The sequence below is a fragment of the Schistocerca gregaria genome, chromosome 3 (assembly GCF_023897955.1).
Source record: "Schistocerca gregaria isolate iqSchGreg1 chromosome 3, iqSchGreg1.2, whole genome shotgun sequence".
Taxonomy (NCBI): domain Eukaryota; kingdom Metazoa; phylum Arthropoda; class Insecta; order Orthoptera; family Acrididae; genus Schistocerca; species Schistocerca gregaria.
This window is the reverse complement of record NC_064922.1, coordinates 524,793,400-524,811,692: the sequence shown is the minus strand read 5'-3', so window position 1 is coordinate 524,811,692 and position 18,293 is coordinate 524,793,400. Positions and strand designations below refer to the sequence as shown.

Genomic DNA, 18,293 nt, shown 5'->3' with positions numbered 1-18,293 from the left:
TGTGATAGTGCCACGACATTTAACAGTGCTGCCACGACAGTACGCGCAAACGGCGATAGAGGCGCTCCGCAAATCGGCTGAGCGCGGGAGCGCCACCTAGCTACGAACGGCGCCGGCCGCATGTCATGGCACGGCAGTCGAATACGAGAGACTGAGTTGTAATCATGTGATCAGCTATTGTTTCTAAGAGAGAGTGTTGAATATCCACGCAATTATTGTGAATAAAGGTTATAACAAAGATAAACAATGAAACAAGGCAAGAAGTGACAGAAACTAATTTGGATTGGAAGTTTTCGAAGTTTCTATTGACATTTAAATTCTGATTTGAAGAAGTGTTCCCAGTCATTAAAGCAGAAACCAAATGTGGCTGAGCGACCAGTGGGGTAAGGAAGTCCTCCAAAATCCTTAAGTAACTCAGCAGCATAAAATAACCAAAATAATTGCAATTCAAAAATACTATCAAGCGTACAAAAATATATATAAAAAAGTTTCACTACCAACAACAAAAAGTCTCAAAATGATAAATTTATAGAGAGGGTACAAAACAAAATAAAAGCAACCTGAAATGTCAGAAAACAGGAAACAAATGGTAAAAAGACAAAATAAAACAATGGAAAATCCAGGATGGAATGTAACAATATTATGAAAAGGAAAGTTGCTACTCACCATATAGCAGAGATTCAGAGTCACAGATAGGCACACAAAAAGACTGTTCCAAATAAAGCCTTCGGCACATAAGGCCCTTGTCAAAAATAGACTAAACACACACACACACACACACACACACACACACACGTATTTACATACATACACACACACACTCACGCACATGCAGTTGCCTTAGGCTGCAGTTATGTGTGTGTGAGTTGTATTTGTGTGAGTGTGTGTGCGTCGTCTATTTTTGACGAAGGCCTTATGGGTTGAAAGCTTTATTTAGAACAGTCTTTTTGTTGTGCCTATCTGTGTCTCAGAATGTTCACAGTGTGGTGAGTAGCAACTTTGCTTTTAACAATATTGTTACAAAGACAAAATAGGTTGACATACAATTACAGCACAATGGTACCACAATACATGATCCCAAAAAACTGGAAAACTTCTCAAACCAATACTTCAGTAGCATAGCTATCAACCTATAACATGAATTTGACAAAAGGCAGCCTATAAAAACGTGAATTATGTTCCAAACACACTGATGCTGTGGCCCACCACTCCAAAAGAACTAAGAAATGTTGTTTGTAACCTAAAATATAGAAACCACAACATGTATAAATGAAGTGCCTGTGTGCTTGCTGATGGACTGCATAGACGTATCAAAGACCCTTTATTGCACATCATAAATGAATCATTCACCATAGGTTGCTTACCAGAGACTCTTAAATATGTAAAGATCATGTATATACATGAAAAAGTGAACTGTGAAAATATCATTGACTTGTTGCTTCAGTTAGAAGCTGATGAGCCTCAGACAGAGGTAGGTGTAGAGAGGGCACAACAAACTTCCAGTAGAAAATTGAATAAGAATGTAGGGATTTCAGCAAAGAGAAAGAAAGTTTTGTGGTTATGTAGTCACATGCCAGAGGTGCAGGCCAACTTTTGCAGGACCAGTTAGGATCAGAATACCAGGTCACAAATTTTTTTTAAACCAAGTGCTTGTCTGGGTCAGGTGACAGAGGATTTAGTTTCACTCTGTAAAGATTCTACCAAGACACCGTGGTTATTCTGGGTGGGCCGGGCAATAGTATTGACAGAGATCCTGGGTACAATATAGAGTGTGACCTGGCAAAGATTGCATCAACCACGAGACATACCAGTGTTGAGTTTGTGTCTGTTTTGAGATGACATGACCAACCTCATTTAAACTCTTCTGTCGGGAGAGTTAATATGGAGTTGGAACGGCTGCTTGGATCGGGAGTGGGGTCACATATTGGTTTGGTTTATTGGGATTATACTAGACATGGCCTACACCTCAACAGGATATGGAAGGGTAAACTGGCTGGGCTAATAGCAGGTAATGTAAGGGGGGTGGGGGGAGGCACTGCCATGAGTGGTAATATACCAGTGGTCATAGGTGTTGGAGCAGCACCTTTTTTAGGATAGGTAAGACAGAATGTAGTCAAGTTCTGAGAGAAGTAAAGATTGAAACAAACCTTCAGTTTGATATAGAAATCAAACAGCATAATCCTGGCACATTGGATCAGCGAACACAGCTGTTGGTTAAAAATTTACAGCAATCAGCAGAAATCTTATTTCCACCTGATTTCATCTCGGTAAATGTGAAGTGCCAACTATCTTTAGTGCATCAAAATATTCGAGGGCTTACAAGTAAAATTAATGAACTACTTATGTGTATTGATGAATTAGAGTCATCGAACCCAGTTGATATAATCTGCCTCTTTGAACATCATGTGACCACTGGTATAGATATGTTAAACCTTCCAGCATTTAAGCTCACCTCCTACTTCTGTAGACAAAAGATGGAGAAAGGTGGAGTTGCCACATTTGTTAAAAACAGTTTTAAATTTAAGAATATTGACATTAATAAATTTTGCTTAGAGCAGCACTTAAAAGCATAATAGGTCCTTTATAATAGTAGCCATATACAGAGCACCTTCAGGAAATTTCAATCTGTTTATAAATGGTCTTGAAGATCTATTATCTCATCTAAAATTTTTTTTTTAAAAAAAGCAAAGAACTAGTGGTTGCTGGTGATTTTAATATAGATGTCCTGAAAAACACTGTCAGTGAACAGTTACTGAAATCAGTTACATTGTCATTCAATTTAATTTCTACTGTAAATTTCCCAACTAGGGTATACAAATGTTCTAAGACTGCCATTGATAATATATTTATAGACAATTCTATGCAACTAAGACACATTACAAAACCAGTAGTAAATAGGTTATCTGACCATGACATGTAACACCTAATGTTAAAGTTTGAAAATTGTCAGGGTAAAACATCTATCAGAACTGAGTACAGAAGGCCAATAAAACAGTTAAAAACTGACAAAGTTTTGGAGATTGCTCAAAGAAATTAATTGGACGGATGTTTACAGCATCCAAGACACAAATGGAAAATACAAAACATTCATTAATAAAGTTAGCACCCCATTTGAAAATTGTTTTCCCCTGAAGGTAACTCAAATTAAGCAGAAGTCTAATAAGAAACCATGGATCACACAATGGATAAAGATCTCATGTGAGACAAAAAGGAAACTATCTGATACATAGGGACACCTTTGATACGAGCATTATAGCCCATTACAAAAATTACTGCAAAATACTGAAGAAGGTTATCCAGAAATCTAAACACCTGAATTATGAGAAGAAGATAAATATATCCAGCAATAAAATAAAAACAATATGGATATAGTTAAGTCAGAGGCAGGTAGGATCAGAAATGAGAGGAACAAATAGCTCTAAAAATAAATGAAACCCTGGTAACAAATGCATGTTGTGTTGCAAACCATTTACACAAGTATTTTGTCTCTGTTACTGATAGATGGGTTGTCAGGTTCAGTAAATAATGCAATGGAATATCTGAGGCCAGTGCACACAAGCAATCTCAGTAAAATGGAATTCACACTTACTTCACCCAAAGAAATAGAATCCAATAGAATCCATCATAGAGTCCTTAAAATCAAAGCATTCTAGTGGTTATGGTAAAATAACCGACCGATCTCACTTTTGCCAGCTTTTTCAAAAATCTTTGAAAAGGTTATGTTCCAGTGTCCACTTAAGCACCTTAGTGAAAATAACATACTGTCAAAGTCATAGTTTCGGTTTCTTAAGGTTTCTGATATTGAGAAAGCTATTTACACTTACAGTGAAAATGTCCTTAATTCATTGGACAACAAATTAGAGGCAACTGGCATAGTCTGTAACCTGTCAAAGGCGTTTGATTGTGTGAATCACAGCATTCTTTTAAGTAAATTAAAATATTATGGCAACATTGGTAGTGCTGCAAAGTGGTTTTAGTCATATCTTACTAATAGAAAATAAAGGGTGCCATTATGTAACACTTCAGCAGTAGGCAGACAAATGCAAAATTACATGTGGTGATCCCCAAGTTTCCAGACTAGGTCCACTACTGTTTCTTGTGTATATTAATGACATGTCATCTGTTAAATTACCAGATGCCAAGTTTGTCTTATTTGCAGATGATACAAACATTGCAATAAATAGTAAATCAAATATAAACTTAGAAAGGGCAGCTAATCAAATTTTTACTGACATTAATAAGTGGTTCATAGCCAATTCACTGTCATTAAACTTTGAAAAGACCCACTATACGCAGTTCAGAACTTCCAAGAGATTTCCTTCTGGTGTGTGTGTAAAATACGATGACATGGAAATAGGAGAAGTTGAGAGTGTAAAATTCTTGGGATTACAACTTGATAATAAATTCAGTTGGGAGCAACATACTAACAAAGTGCTAAAGCACCTAAACAAGACTGTGTTTGCAATGCGAATGATTTCAGACATAGGAGATAAAAATATAAACAAACTGGCATATTTTGCTTATTTTTATTCAATTATGTCATGTGGTATCATATTTGGGGTAGTTCCCCAAACAGAGAAAAAAAATTTTGGAGTACAGAAGTGTATAATAAGAGTAATGAGTAGTGTAAATCCAAGAACATAATGTCGAAACCTATTCAAAGAATTGGGCATATTAACCACAGCTTCTCAGTATATTTATTCTTTAATGAAGTTTGTTGTAAATAATACATCTCTTTTTCCAACTAACTGCTTAGTAAACAGTATTAACACTAGGAATAAGAACAATATACATAAAGATTTAAAATCACTTACTCTTGCCCAGAAAGGAGTCCAGTATTCAGCAATGCATATTTTCAATAAGTTACCAGCAAACATTAAGAGTTTAGTTTCAGACAAGCCACAATTTAAACTTAATTTAAAAGAATTTGATCATCTATGGAATGAATAATTACTCTAATCTAATCAGTACTTTTTACTGCAGTTACCATCAAACACCTATCGACAGTTACCCACTTTTTGTAGGTAACTTCTTCAATCATATTGTCAGTGAACTTTGCATTCAATAGATCTTTAAGTCTAGAGACACCAGGACATTCTTTACAAATATCCATAAAACATTGTTGCGATGGTGGATTGAACATCATCTTGACTAGGCAGGAATGATAAGATTTCAAAGTAGTTTTATCTCCATCCAAAACAAAATTTTGCATCTAAGCACCATTCATCATTAGCTTAATGTTTTGGTGTAAGATACACACACAAACAGTATGTGTGCCACTTCTTCCACCCAGGATGCAGTTCCTTGGTCTTAATTCGCAAAACTTGGAAAACCCAATTTGTTTGCAAGGGTCTTTTCCTTAAATAATTGGTATATTTCTTGCAAATTTGCCAATACTAGCCTCTTTTGAACCTGGATCTTTCCATCTTCATTTCTTATGGTCACACAATCATTTTTCCCCGGCATCATTCTACTAACGTCATCAGAATTGTAGAAGTCTTTAACACAGTTGACAATATTCTCATTTAGAGTTTTTCAAGATTTAGGATTAGGATTTGACAAAATTCCTTTTTCTTTTACTAACAGTTTTACTGCATGAGCCATGTAATTTCTCACTCCAAATTCTTCTTCTAGTTTCTGACAGCTCCATCTCATAGTTAAGATAGACAAAGTCATCATGTTTTCACTTCTTTTTGTTGTTTGAGCAAACTTTTCTTTTAACTGTTGAATAATCTCCGATTCATCTTCGGAATGTTCAGTAATAACTTCTTCAGGGCTCGATTCAAGTAGTAAGTTCTTTTCTAAGCTAGATTTTATTTTATCAAGTTTTTTCTTTGCATAGGTAGCAACAGCAAACAGTTTCTTCTTTAGTGGTGACTCACCAATGAGTTCCAGTGACTTGTTCAAATAGTCTATGGAAGATTGAGGATCAATAAAAGAACATTTACATTTTCACTACTGCAAGGTAAAACTTCTTCTTCTATTTTGTGTTTGTCACTAACCTTTTTCCTATATACATCATATATTTTCATACCACTAATGATTCCTAAGTCTAGAGTGCACATCCAGTCTGTTACATTTCTTAGTGATTGTACACGGACTTTCTTATGTTGTTCTACTTTAAAAGGGTTACAACATTTTGCATCAATAATCCCCCAATTCTTCTGAGATGCCATTTTTGTAAGGTAACAAATTCTACTATCAAAAAGTATAGAAAGAATCTTCCACATGGGAAAAATATATTAAAAACAAAGATTCCAAGACTTACCAAGCGGGAAAGCGCCGGCAGACAGGCGCAATAAATAAAACACACAAACACACACACAGAATTTCTAGCTTTCGCAACCGACGGTTGCTTCTTCAGGAAAGAGGGAAGGAGAGGGAAAGACGAAAGGATGTGGGTTTCACGGGAGAGGGTAAGGAGTCATTCCAATCCCGGGAGCGGAAAGACTTACCTTATGGGGAAAAAAGGGCAGGTGTACACTCACACACACACACACACACACACACATATCTGTCCGCACATACACAGACACAAGCAGACATATTTAAAGGCAAAGAGTAAGGGCAGAGATGTCAGTCGAGGCGGAAGTACAGAGGCAAAGAAGTTGTTGAAAGACAGGTGAGGTATGAGAGGCGGCAACTTGAAATTAGCGGAGGTTGAGGCCTGGCGGATATCGAGAAGAGAGGATATACTGAAGGGCGAGTTCCCATCTCCGGAGTTCGGATAGGTTGGTGTTGGTGGGAAGTATCCAGATAACTCGGACGGTGTAACACCGTGCCAAGATGTGCTGGCCTTGCATCAAGGCATGTTTAGCCACAGGGTGATCCTCATTACCAACAAACACTGTCTGCCAGTGTCCATTCATGCGAATGGACAGTTTGTTGCTGGTCATTCCCACATAGAACGCGTCACAGTGTAGGCAGGTCAGTTGGTAAATCACGTGGGTGCTTTCACACGTGGCTCTGCCTTTGATCGTGTACACCTTCCGGGTTACAGGACTGGAGTAGGTGGTGGTGGGAGGGTGCATAGGACAGGTTTTACACCGGGGGCGGTTGCAAGGGTAGGAGCCAGAGGGTAGGGAAGGTGGTTTGGGGATTTCATAGGGATGAACCAAGAGGTTACGAAGGTTAGGTGGATGGCGGAAAGACACTCTTGGTGGAGTGGGGAGGATTTCATGGAGGATGGATCTCATTTCGGGGCAGGATTTTAGAAAATCGTATCCCTGCTGGAGAGCCACATTCAAGGTCTGATCCAGTCCCGGGAAGTATTCTGTCACAAATGGGGCACTTTTGGGGTTCTTCTGTGAGAGGTTCTGGGTTTGAGGGGATGAGGAAGTGGCTCTGGTTATCTGCTTTTGTACCAGGTTGGGAGGGTAGTTGCGGGATGCGAAAGCTGTTTTCAGGTTGTAGGTGTAATGGTCGAGGTATTCAGGACTGGAGCAGATTCGTTTGCCACGAAGGCCTAGGCTGTAGGGAAGGGACCGTTTGATATGGAATGGGTGGCAGCTGTCATAATGGAGGTATTGTTGCTTGTTGGTGGGTTTGATGTGGACGGATGTGTGAAGCTGGCCATTGGACAGATGGAGGTCAATGTCTAGGAAAGTGGCATGGGATTTGGAGTAGGACCAGGTGAATCTGATGGAACCAAAGGAGTTGAGGTTGGAGAGGAAATTCTGGAGTTGTTCTTCACTGTGAGTCCAGATCATGAAGATGTCATCAATAAATCTGTACCAAACTTTGGGTTGGCAGGCTTGGGTAACCAAGAAGGCTTCCTCTAAGCGACCCATAAATAGGTTGGCATACGAGGGGGCCATCCTGGTACCCATGGCTGTTCCCTTTAATTGTTGGTATGTCTGGCCTTCAAAAGTGAAGAAGTTGTGGGTCAGGATGAAGCAGGCTAAGGTGACGAGGAAAGAGGTTTTAGGTAGGGTGGCAGGTGATCGGCGTGAAAGGAAGTGCTCCATTGCTGCGAGGCCCTGGACGTGCGGGATATTCGTGTATAGGGAAGTGGCATCAATGGTTACAAGGATGGTTTCCGGGGGTAACAGACTGGGTACGCATTCCAGGCGTTCGAGAAAGTGGTTGGTGTCTTCCTGAAGAAGCAACTATCGGTTGTGAAAGCTAGTAATTCTGTGTGTGTGTTTGTGTGTTTTGTTCATGTGCCTGTCTGCCGGCGCTTTCCCGCTTGGTAAGTCTTGGAATCTTTGTTTTTAATATATTTTTCCCATGTGGAAGTTAGCGGACACACCAGGAACCGCGGTGTTGGCTGTCGAATGGCGCTAGCTGCGCAGCATTTGTGCACCGCCGCCGTCAGTGTCAGCCAGTTTCCCGTGGCATACGGAGCTCCATCGCAGTCTTTAACACTGGTAGCATGCCGCGACAGTGTGGACGTGAACCGTATGTGCAGTTGACGGACTTTGAGCGAGAGCGTATAGTGGGCATGCGGGAGGCCGGGTGGACGTACCGCCGAATTGCTCAACACGTGGGGCATGAGGTCTCCACAGTACATCGATGTTGTCGCCAGTGGTCGTAACTAATTAACTAACTAACAAAAAATCATATTCCCACTCCTTTACTGACATCACATTTAAAATAAATATACACTATAATGAAAATTAGACTCTTGGGGTACCTAACAAAGTACAATCTTCTGTGTAGAGAACAGTTTAGTTTCAGGGCTAAAAAAGCACATAATTGATTTTCAAATATTGTTCTTCAAGTACTAGACAAAGGAGAACATATGACAGGTGTCTTCCTTTACTTTAGCAAAGCCTTTGATACAGTAGAGCCAGACAATTCTGTTAAATAAACTGAACACTCTAGGTATAAGGGGGGATAGTAAATAAGAGGTTTCATTCATATCTGAAAAACAGAGTGCAATGGGTGGAGGTCTCTCAAAAAAAAACTCCAGCCATGCCATAAAACACGTTTCCAACCCTGAATACATTAATAATGGAGTCCCCCAAGCAATGTGCTTGGCCCAATACTCTTCTTCACATACATCAATGACTTTCTCCAGAGTCTCAATCATGGTGAAACGGTACTGTCTGCTGATGATAACATACTAATCAGTGGTGTATCACCAAGTGTACTAAATGACAATGCTGAAGAAATACTCATGCAGGTGGGTAGACAAAAACAAATTAGCCTTAAATACTAAAACCCCAACAGTATTTGTTTCTGCATAAGAAGGAAACCTGAAAATAACTTTTTCACAGTGAAAGATGAGCTCATAGAATGTGTATCAATAATAAAATTTCTATGGATGCATGTTGATGCACAGCTAAAGGGGACTGAGATTATTATTGTCTTCAGGAAGTGAATAGCTTAAGTGTGCTTTGCACTTAGAATAATAAATTCAGTGTGTAGGAACTCATGCACCAGAACAACATATTTTGCATATGATACAATGGAAACTCCAGATAGGAATATCAACAATGTATGAAAAAAATAGATTTCTACTTATTGTAAAGACAACATGAAAAGTTGCAGACAGGCACAATTGAAAGACACTTACCATAGGCTTGGCAGTCATGTGTGTGTGAGGTGTGTTTGCTTGTGTGAATGAATGGTGGGTGTTCCTCTTTTTCCGACAAAGGCTGTGGTCAAAAGTTAAGTATAAGTGTCTTTTAATTGTGCCTGTCTGCAACTTAGCATGTTATCTTTACAGTACGTTGCAATCTATTTTTCCTACACATTCTGCATATGCTCTTTCTGTAATCACTTATGGGTTAATAAGCTGGGGAATAACTAAGTGGAATATACAAATAATCTTTAAGCTAGAAAAAAAGACTATACTTATTATGATAAAAAGCAGCAAGAGAACACACTGCACTGAGATGTTCAACCTGTAGGAATCATCGACTGTTTCGTATGAACACTTTTGCAAACAGTGATCCACATAAAGAAAAACATCAAACAATGCCCAACAAACAGATCTCTATATGAACATGAACATGGAACCAAATCCAGCCAACATCTTCAGCCCAGTAAGAAAAACACAACAAAAACCCAAAATAGAGTGCTATATACAGGGATACATATAAATCATAAAAATAAATGTACTTATGTATGTATGTACATACGTTCCACATCCCCTCCTAAATCACTGGACCAGTTTCAACCAAAATCAGTCTACATCTCACTTACTGTATGGAAAGAATCACTGTGTGGGTAAGAACCTCTCATCTAAGAGAGACAGGGTTGAAAAAGCAATGTAGCCAATGGTGTGTGAAACCCCATAGTTTAGTCATTTAGTATTGAGAACGGGAACACTTAGAGACTTTCTGCAAACTTAACACACGATTTCAAATCTTTGACAAACTTTTCCTTGCTGATCCCCTCCCACAAACTGATGAAAGGAAAAACGTTTATTGCATACTACATTTTCACAGTTCATGCAGTATAACTGTTGTATGAAGCACTACATTTCAATTTATTACTTCTTTACTACTAATTGTAGTTGTAACACATTTTTCAGACAATATTCACACAAACCACTGAATGCACCATTACATCATTGTATGACAGTTAGTTCAGGAGACACAGCATCATAAACATAGAGAATCATTAATAGCTTGTGTATCATGCAAGTTGTTTAAATTTATTACTTCATTGTTACTGACTCTTTTCACAACAATTTTTGCAGACAGTATCCACATATGTTGCTGAATGTACCTACAAAAATGTATCATTGTACAATTCATACTTCAGGATATATGACATCACAAATACATAGAGGCATGAAATACTGCTGCATCATGCATGACATTTTAATTTATTACTTGCTTACTACCAATACTATTCACAACACATTTTGAAGACAGTAGCCACATATAAACTGTATGCACCTGCAAAATTATGTCATTGTACAGCACATAGTTCAAGATATAAGATGTCATAAAGATTAAGCTGCCTGAAAATGAAACTGCAGAGTGAAATTCAGTAGACATACAGGTGAAATATATGTACCAATAAGTGAAAATATGTTAAATATAAGTGAAATATATTTCCTACATGCATATGCATGCAAAGCCACAGGTAAAAGCTCATCCTTAATCCATGAATGATTTCAATCAAATTTGGTACACATATTAGTTACAACCTGGAAAGAAATACAGCAGGGGTAAGAACCACCATCCTCCTATTGGGATGAGCAAGATGACATGGAGAGAGAAGGGGAAGGATGAGATGGACAGGTAGCAAGGGGGAAGAAGGAGATAACATGAATAGGAGGAGCAGGACTGGGATAGGGGAGTGTAATAGTACTTGAATTACGTAACCATTACGGCACCTCACCTGAACCTCTTGATACCAGTAATATTCTACTGTGTTTCTGTTAAATACTTAACATATTTCTGAGACAACATTCAGATATGATTTCATTTGTGAAACATCGATATGTTTATATTGCAATGATATTATTCTTATGTGTATTTTTTCTTCTGTCACTATGATCTTTGACATACTTGTAACTCTGATTTTTGGGCGTGTAAGCGATAGTTAGTTAGTTGTTGAGTTGTTAGAGAGTCGGACCTTGAAAAAGTCAAGTCTTGGACGTCATGTTGGAAATACACTTAATGTAGTCAGCTTATAAAATGTGAACTTTAACAGTGACTGTGAGGAAGATATTTTCAAGTATGTTTTGTATTGTGAAGTGATGTTAGTGTGTCACGTGATATTGCAATAAAAGCAATTAAAAGGAAGTGTAACTTAATTTCGGAGTGCTGATTATTTTTGTACATCACCATTGCCCAGCAAAAGTGTAATCTCCAAGAATAGTTTGTGAAGCGCATCTACATAACTTTAGAATATAGCAGGATAAAACCTAGGCTCCTTTGCATCCGAGCTTGGAATCATAACCACCTAGATTTTCAACGATTGAGCCATGATTTTACGACGAGATCAGCGTAGGAAACACAAAAAGATGAGTGCCTAATTTTTTCATTATTACATGAAATGACTATTAACTGTGCTCTAATGACACCTGCCACATAATATGACTGTTGTTGCCCGATAATGCAGTATTTAGCAGTATGAGAAACACCACAACTGTTATAAAAATTTTGACCTTTGTTGTGGGAGGGTTGTTAGAGGAGGGAAAAATAATGGAGAGCAAAGAGAGGAGGAGATGGACAGAGAAAAGAACAATGAAGAGATGGACAAAGACAGGAAGAGGAAGAGATACACAAAGAGAGGGGAGGAGATTACTGCTCACAACTGAACACAGCAAGGTGGAAGCAAAGGAAATGCATCTTGAGGATTATGTTGCAGCCCAATGACATTATAAGCATGAATGAGTTGGTCCACAAAGTCTTGCACGACTGTCCCAGTCACACAGATAATAGCAATACTTAGTGTAACATCCTTTCAAACCCAATAGAATTGCAGTGACTTTGAAATCCTCACACACCAGCCATTAATGCATATTTTAATTAACACAGTTTACAATGGATTTCAACTTGGTATAGCTCTCTTTAATTAATGCAGCATATGCATCTGTGAGGGATGGTTTCATTACTATTGCACAATGGTATAGCCTTCTGGCTTGTTTTTGGGCCATCTCTAAGGGGTCTCCACTTATCTGGTTTGTATGTAATTTTCAGATCTTACAACAAACGATTTATGTCACTGCAGAATGTAATGACGCCTTCAAAACTGAAATGGGACTCAAGTTTTTTCTGGTGCTCTCGAAATACAGACACACATACTGTGTCAGTAAGGAGATACCACTGCTGCAGTTGTGAAACCAAGATTTTGTTCTTATGCTTTCGAAGTTCTAAATCCTTCAGGATTGCTGATTTCGCACTATGATGTTTTGTGGTTCTCAGATGATGATGTTGGTGTAAATGTAGGATCAGTTTCACTGGAGGATGATTGCACTTTTTTAGGTGTATGTGTCGGTTCAGCATTGTCACTACCACTGCTTGATGGTAGAATATGTGGGAGACCAATGACCAGCAATCCTTCACCACAAGCCATAGGGTCAATGACACATAGGATGTCAAGGTATTGAATATTCCTCTTCCTCTTGGTATTTACTCCTTTCCCCAAGGGGGGTACCATACAAAAACAGAAATCTGACACATTATTTGTAGGTTGATGGCAAATAGCAGGCACATAAAATTTCATGGACACGTTTTTACCATGCATTCAGTGTAGACAAACAAGTGCAGATCCCATGATTTCTCTTGGTCTCCAATTTGACTCCCACAATAAAAGGCATATGATTGTTTCTCTGCATCAGTCAATGGTTGCTTTTTTGAACCACAAATTACAATTGTAACAAAAGTTATTAAGCTTGTTACTACAGGTGAAGGGCATTTTTGTGAAAGTGGATATGTGCACAATAATATAATTCTTCAGTTTAAATAAATGTACAAAGGAGAGTAAATTTCATTTGGAAAAACATTATGATTACAAACACACACAACATGGAAAACTTTAAACATAAACTACAGCACATGGACTGGTCTTCTGTGTATGCTGCTATTGATGTAAACTCCAAATTTAATATATTTATCAATGAGATTACAAGTATTTCTGAAGAAACATTTCCTAAAAAGTTAAATAGAGAAAATCTGTATAAATCAGATCACAGGCCTTGGGTTACTAGGGACATCAAAATTTCCTGTAGAACAAAAAGGGAGCTTTATGCAGGAGCCAAGACATCAGATGATTCACATAAGATTAAGCATTACAAATTGTACAGTAAAATTCTTAACAAAACCATACAGGCATCAAAGAACATGCTCTTAAAGGCAGAATTGGTAACACGAACAATAAAGTAAAAACTATTTGTGAATTTTGTAAAGAAGGAAACAGGGAAAAGTGCAGTTCACAGTGAAAATATTTAAAAAAAAATCAGGATCATATTGTTAGTCGTCCAAAAACAGTTGCTGATATGTTCAACAAACATTTTTTAACAGTAACAGAACAAATTGGATAGCAAGGCTCCATAAATCAAGCCATTTCTTTTCTGCAAGCCAGCGTACCTGGCACAGGACCACAAATTAAAATAACAACAGTCACTATTCCAGAAATTGAAAGAATAATTAGATCCCTGAAAACTAAAAACTCCACTGGAGTTGACAACATATCTAGCAAATTATTAAAATACTGCTGCGGCCAGTTAAGTAGAATCCTTTGCCACATTTTTGATGAGTCACTTAAGCAAGGAATAGTGCCCGAAAGACTTAAGTATGCAGTTGTGAAACCTCTGTATAAAAAGGGAGATAAGGCAGATACTGCTAACTATCGGCTAATCTCACTACTGACGAGTTTTTCTAAGGTTTTAGAGAAACTAATGCATGCCAGGATTGTTAATCACCTCATTGAATATAAGATCATCAGTAAAAGTCAGTTTGGATTTCAGAAGGGGTTATCAACAGAAGATGCAATATTTGCATTTGCTGCCAATGTTTTGGAGTCCATCAACAAAAAGATGAAGATAGTTGGAATATTTTGTGACCTCTCAAAAGCGTTTGACTGCGTCAGTCACCAAATACTTTTGCATAAAGCTTCATATCTAGGCATAAGTGGGGCAGCAGGGAAGTGGCTCCATTCTTATCTTTCAAACAGAAAACAGAAAGTTGTACTGGATAGTCAAGAAGGTGCATCAGCATCATCGGAATGGGGAACAATCACCTGTGGAGTGCCTCAATGCTCCATTCTGGGCCCCCTACTTTTTATTATTTTTATTAATTATCTTCCTCTATGTACAGATTTCTGTAAATTCACCATATTTGCTGATAACACTACACTACTGGTTGATAACTCAGTGGATGAACTGGAGGTGACAGCTAATAAGGTTTTTAGTGATATTGTGAACTGGTTTCATGTAAATGGTCTTTCTATTAATCACAGTAAAACAAACTATGTCCAGTTTCAGACAGTCTCTAAAGAAGATTAACAAGAACAAAAACTAGGTGACATGCAGATAGCTAAGGTCTATAGTACAAAGTACCTTGGCTTACATATAGATAGCAAACTAAACTGGTCAAACCACATCTTGGATCTCTGCAAAAGGCTGAATTCGGCAACTTCTGCTTTATGCATTATCTGTTCTTACAGAAATACGGAAACCAGTAAATCAGCTTATTATGGTTATTTTCATACCATTATGGCATATGGAATCATTTTCTGGGGAAATCAGCCACTCACTAGGAAAGTGCTATCTGCACAGAAAAGAGCCATAAGAATCATGAGTGGAGCCCACCCTAGAGCCACATGCAGAAATCTTTTTAAAGAACTTCAAATCTTCACATCCAATATATATTCTCCTTGATGTGTTTCATAAGGAAAAAAAAGCCCCTCTTCAAACCTAATAGTGTTTATCATAATCATGATACTAGAAGAAAAGATGATATCCACTATGAGCATGCAAACCTGAGTAAGGTACAGAAGGGGGTCCACTTCAGTGGTTGTAAGATTTTTAATGCCCTCCCTTCACAAATTAAATGTTTAGTAGATGATGAGTTCTCGTTTAAGAAAAGCTTAAGGCAGTTCCTATTGCAAGGGTCATTTTATACTATAGAAGAGTTCCTGAACCACGATGAATAGTACCCTAGTACCTGTAAGGATAAGTCTCAGATACATTTCCCACTCTTCATTTGTGATCCTGTATATCTATTACTTGTAAACATCTTAAGTTTTCAGTAGTATATTTTCTGTATGTACGTGTATAGAGTCTGTAATACTTAACTTTGTAACATTTATTTTTTTGTGATTTTAATTTGTAATGTTAATCTAAGCCATATAATTTTAATATGAATAATAGCAATACTTACAAAATACCATAAAAAGTTTGTAAAACTGACACATTCCATATCCTGTGATGTATTCACAACATGGATTACTTAACTTTGTAACATTTATTTTTTTGTGATTTTAATTTGTAATGTTAATCTAAGCCATATAATTTTAATATGAATAATAGCAATACTTACAAAATACCATAAAAAGTTTGTAAAACTGACACGTTCCATATCCTGTGATGTATTCACAACATGGATCACCGGAACACGAAATAAATAAATAAATAATAAAAATAAATAAACACTTCACCTCACATTCACACTCATTGCCAGCTGCTATGGCACTCATTCCAATAACAAGTGAACTAAAACAGCGCAAGAGCATGCTGCAATGACAAATGACAGTTAAAACTGAGTCTGGTTTCTATAGTTGATAATGTTCACATGACTGGATGGTGTGCACGTGGGTCATGGTGTAAAGCAGTTTCGTCAAATTGTACTGGAAGCATCCACCTCACTCACTTATGACAGAGGAACTTTTCTCACAATTCATTTGCACACAGCTCTTACAATGCTCCATAAACAAGACTGTGAGTCATAAATATCTTATTTAATTACAACCCTGAGCTAGGAGACAATTTTAACCATGATATTCATATTCAGTGCATCTAAATCTCTAATGCACGGCTAGGTTTGTTTCTGTAAAAAATAAAAAGTGAACATTTGTGGAGTAGTGATAATGTATGTATCTATTTATATGTTTATTTGTTTATGACTCTGTGACTGTGTTGTATACAATTGTGTGTCAAGAACATCCATACAATTTATATTGTCTATGAATGGATAAACAAATTAAAAAAAATATAATGTTTCCTGCAGTTTACATATTACTGCAGTGTGATATCATACCTTGGTATAGTTTTTGATCCAGTTCTATAGATTTTATCACATTTTTGTAAACCTGGACTGCTAAAATTCTTTCTGACCTTTCAATGTCAGTCCCATCAAGCTGTCTGAGCTGTGGTAAAGATGCTACAACAAACTGGCGATAGCCCTTGTAGTCAGTGCAGGGATTCCCTGTCAGATACCTGCCATAAGAGAAAATGTAAAAATAATGTCCACACACAAACAACCCTCCCCTCCACAAGACACATATGCATGTGCTACACACAGCATTTGTGCATGCACTCTCCCCCCCCCCCCCCCCCACACACACACACACACAAACACACACACTATAATAAACAGTTGAATTAAAGATTTACTGTTACTGTAAACTAACGACCGCATCTCGTGGTCGTGCGGTAGCGTTCTCGCTTCCCACGCCCGGGTTCCCGGATTCGATTCCCGGCGAGGTCAGGGATTTTCTCTGCCTCGTGATGGCTGGGTGTTGTGTGATGTCCTTAGGTTAGTTAGGTTTAAGTAGATCTAAGTTCTAGGGGACTGATGACTATAGATGTTAAGTCCCATAGTACTCAGAGCCATTTGTAAATTAACTTAAAGGTCATGTCACATCGATTATCTCTTTTAACAGGAGCTTGTATTGTCTGCAATTATCACAAATTAATACTATTCTCAAATTTGTTAGTGACGATAACTTCAAACACATTTAAGAGAAACAGCAAATTTTATGCCAAATTTTTCTGTTATCATAATAGACATCTCATTTTGACTTTTAATCACTTAAGTTCTAAAAGGTTACTGGTAATACTTGTAGCATATCAGATCCAAAAATTAAAAGAGAAGCAGCAGGCACAATTTAAAGTTTTTAATATACTGTTCTGCAAAATACTGCATCAACCACAATGCAGCCACATAATGTTAAAAGGCCTCCTTCTCAGACTACAATCGGTTTCTTTCTTTCTTTCTTTTTCTTTTCTTTCTTACAAAAAAGAAGACAATGTGGTCATGCAGTGTCCAACATCCTTATGATGACCAGTTAACCAGCAGGGTGGCACCATTTGGTTGCAAACCTGACAATAAGGCAGGTCGAAGTGACAGAACAGAATTTTGAAGTACAACAGTTCGTTTTATCTGTAATCAGGGAGGATGAAATCACTATAAGTAAAATTTGTGTCAAGTACATTAGCACCATCGATTACATTCTCTAAATAACTTTCTAACTATTCAGTTGACCAAAGAAAAGTTACAAAACAGAATATATTAATGTGCATTGGCACCAAGTCAATTACTTGATTAAGTCTTTCTGAGCAGGAACCATAATGACATATGAAACTAAATAGATTTAACTAACAAAAGTATAAAATGACAATGCAAAAGATGATGCTTTCACTGCACTGGTGTGCCTTATAAACAAATAATACATCATTTACAACACATGCCTCAAGGGTGATTCATTTTACCCAAATTTATGTGATCACTAAAGCAATGTAATTAAGTTTGCAGTTAATCTGAATAGGAAGTTTGTAAAAATAACTCATGACCATAAAACAATATCAAATGAGCAAATAAGCACAATAATAAAATACTTTAGGATGAATGTCACAAAAGTAAGCAAATCATTAGACAAATTCA

General features: G+C 37.5%; 1 protein-coding gene across 1 annotated transcript in view; it reads right to left on the bottom strand.

The window, feature by feature from the left end:
- LOC126353992 (dynein axonemal assembly factor 11) overlaps nt 1-18,293 on the bottom strand; it is a 214,485-nt gene that overhangs the window by 106,370 nt on the left and 89,822 nt on the right. Inside the window, exon 4 of the mRNA XM_050003297.1 lies at nt 16,668-16,846. Within this exon, the coding sequence (XP_049859254.1) occupies nt 16,668-16,846 (179 nt within the window). The remainder of the gene's footprint in view (nt 1-16,667; nt 16,847-18,293) is intronic.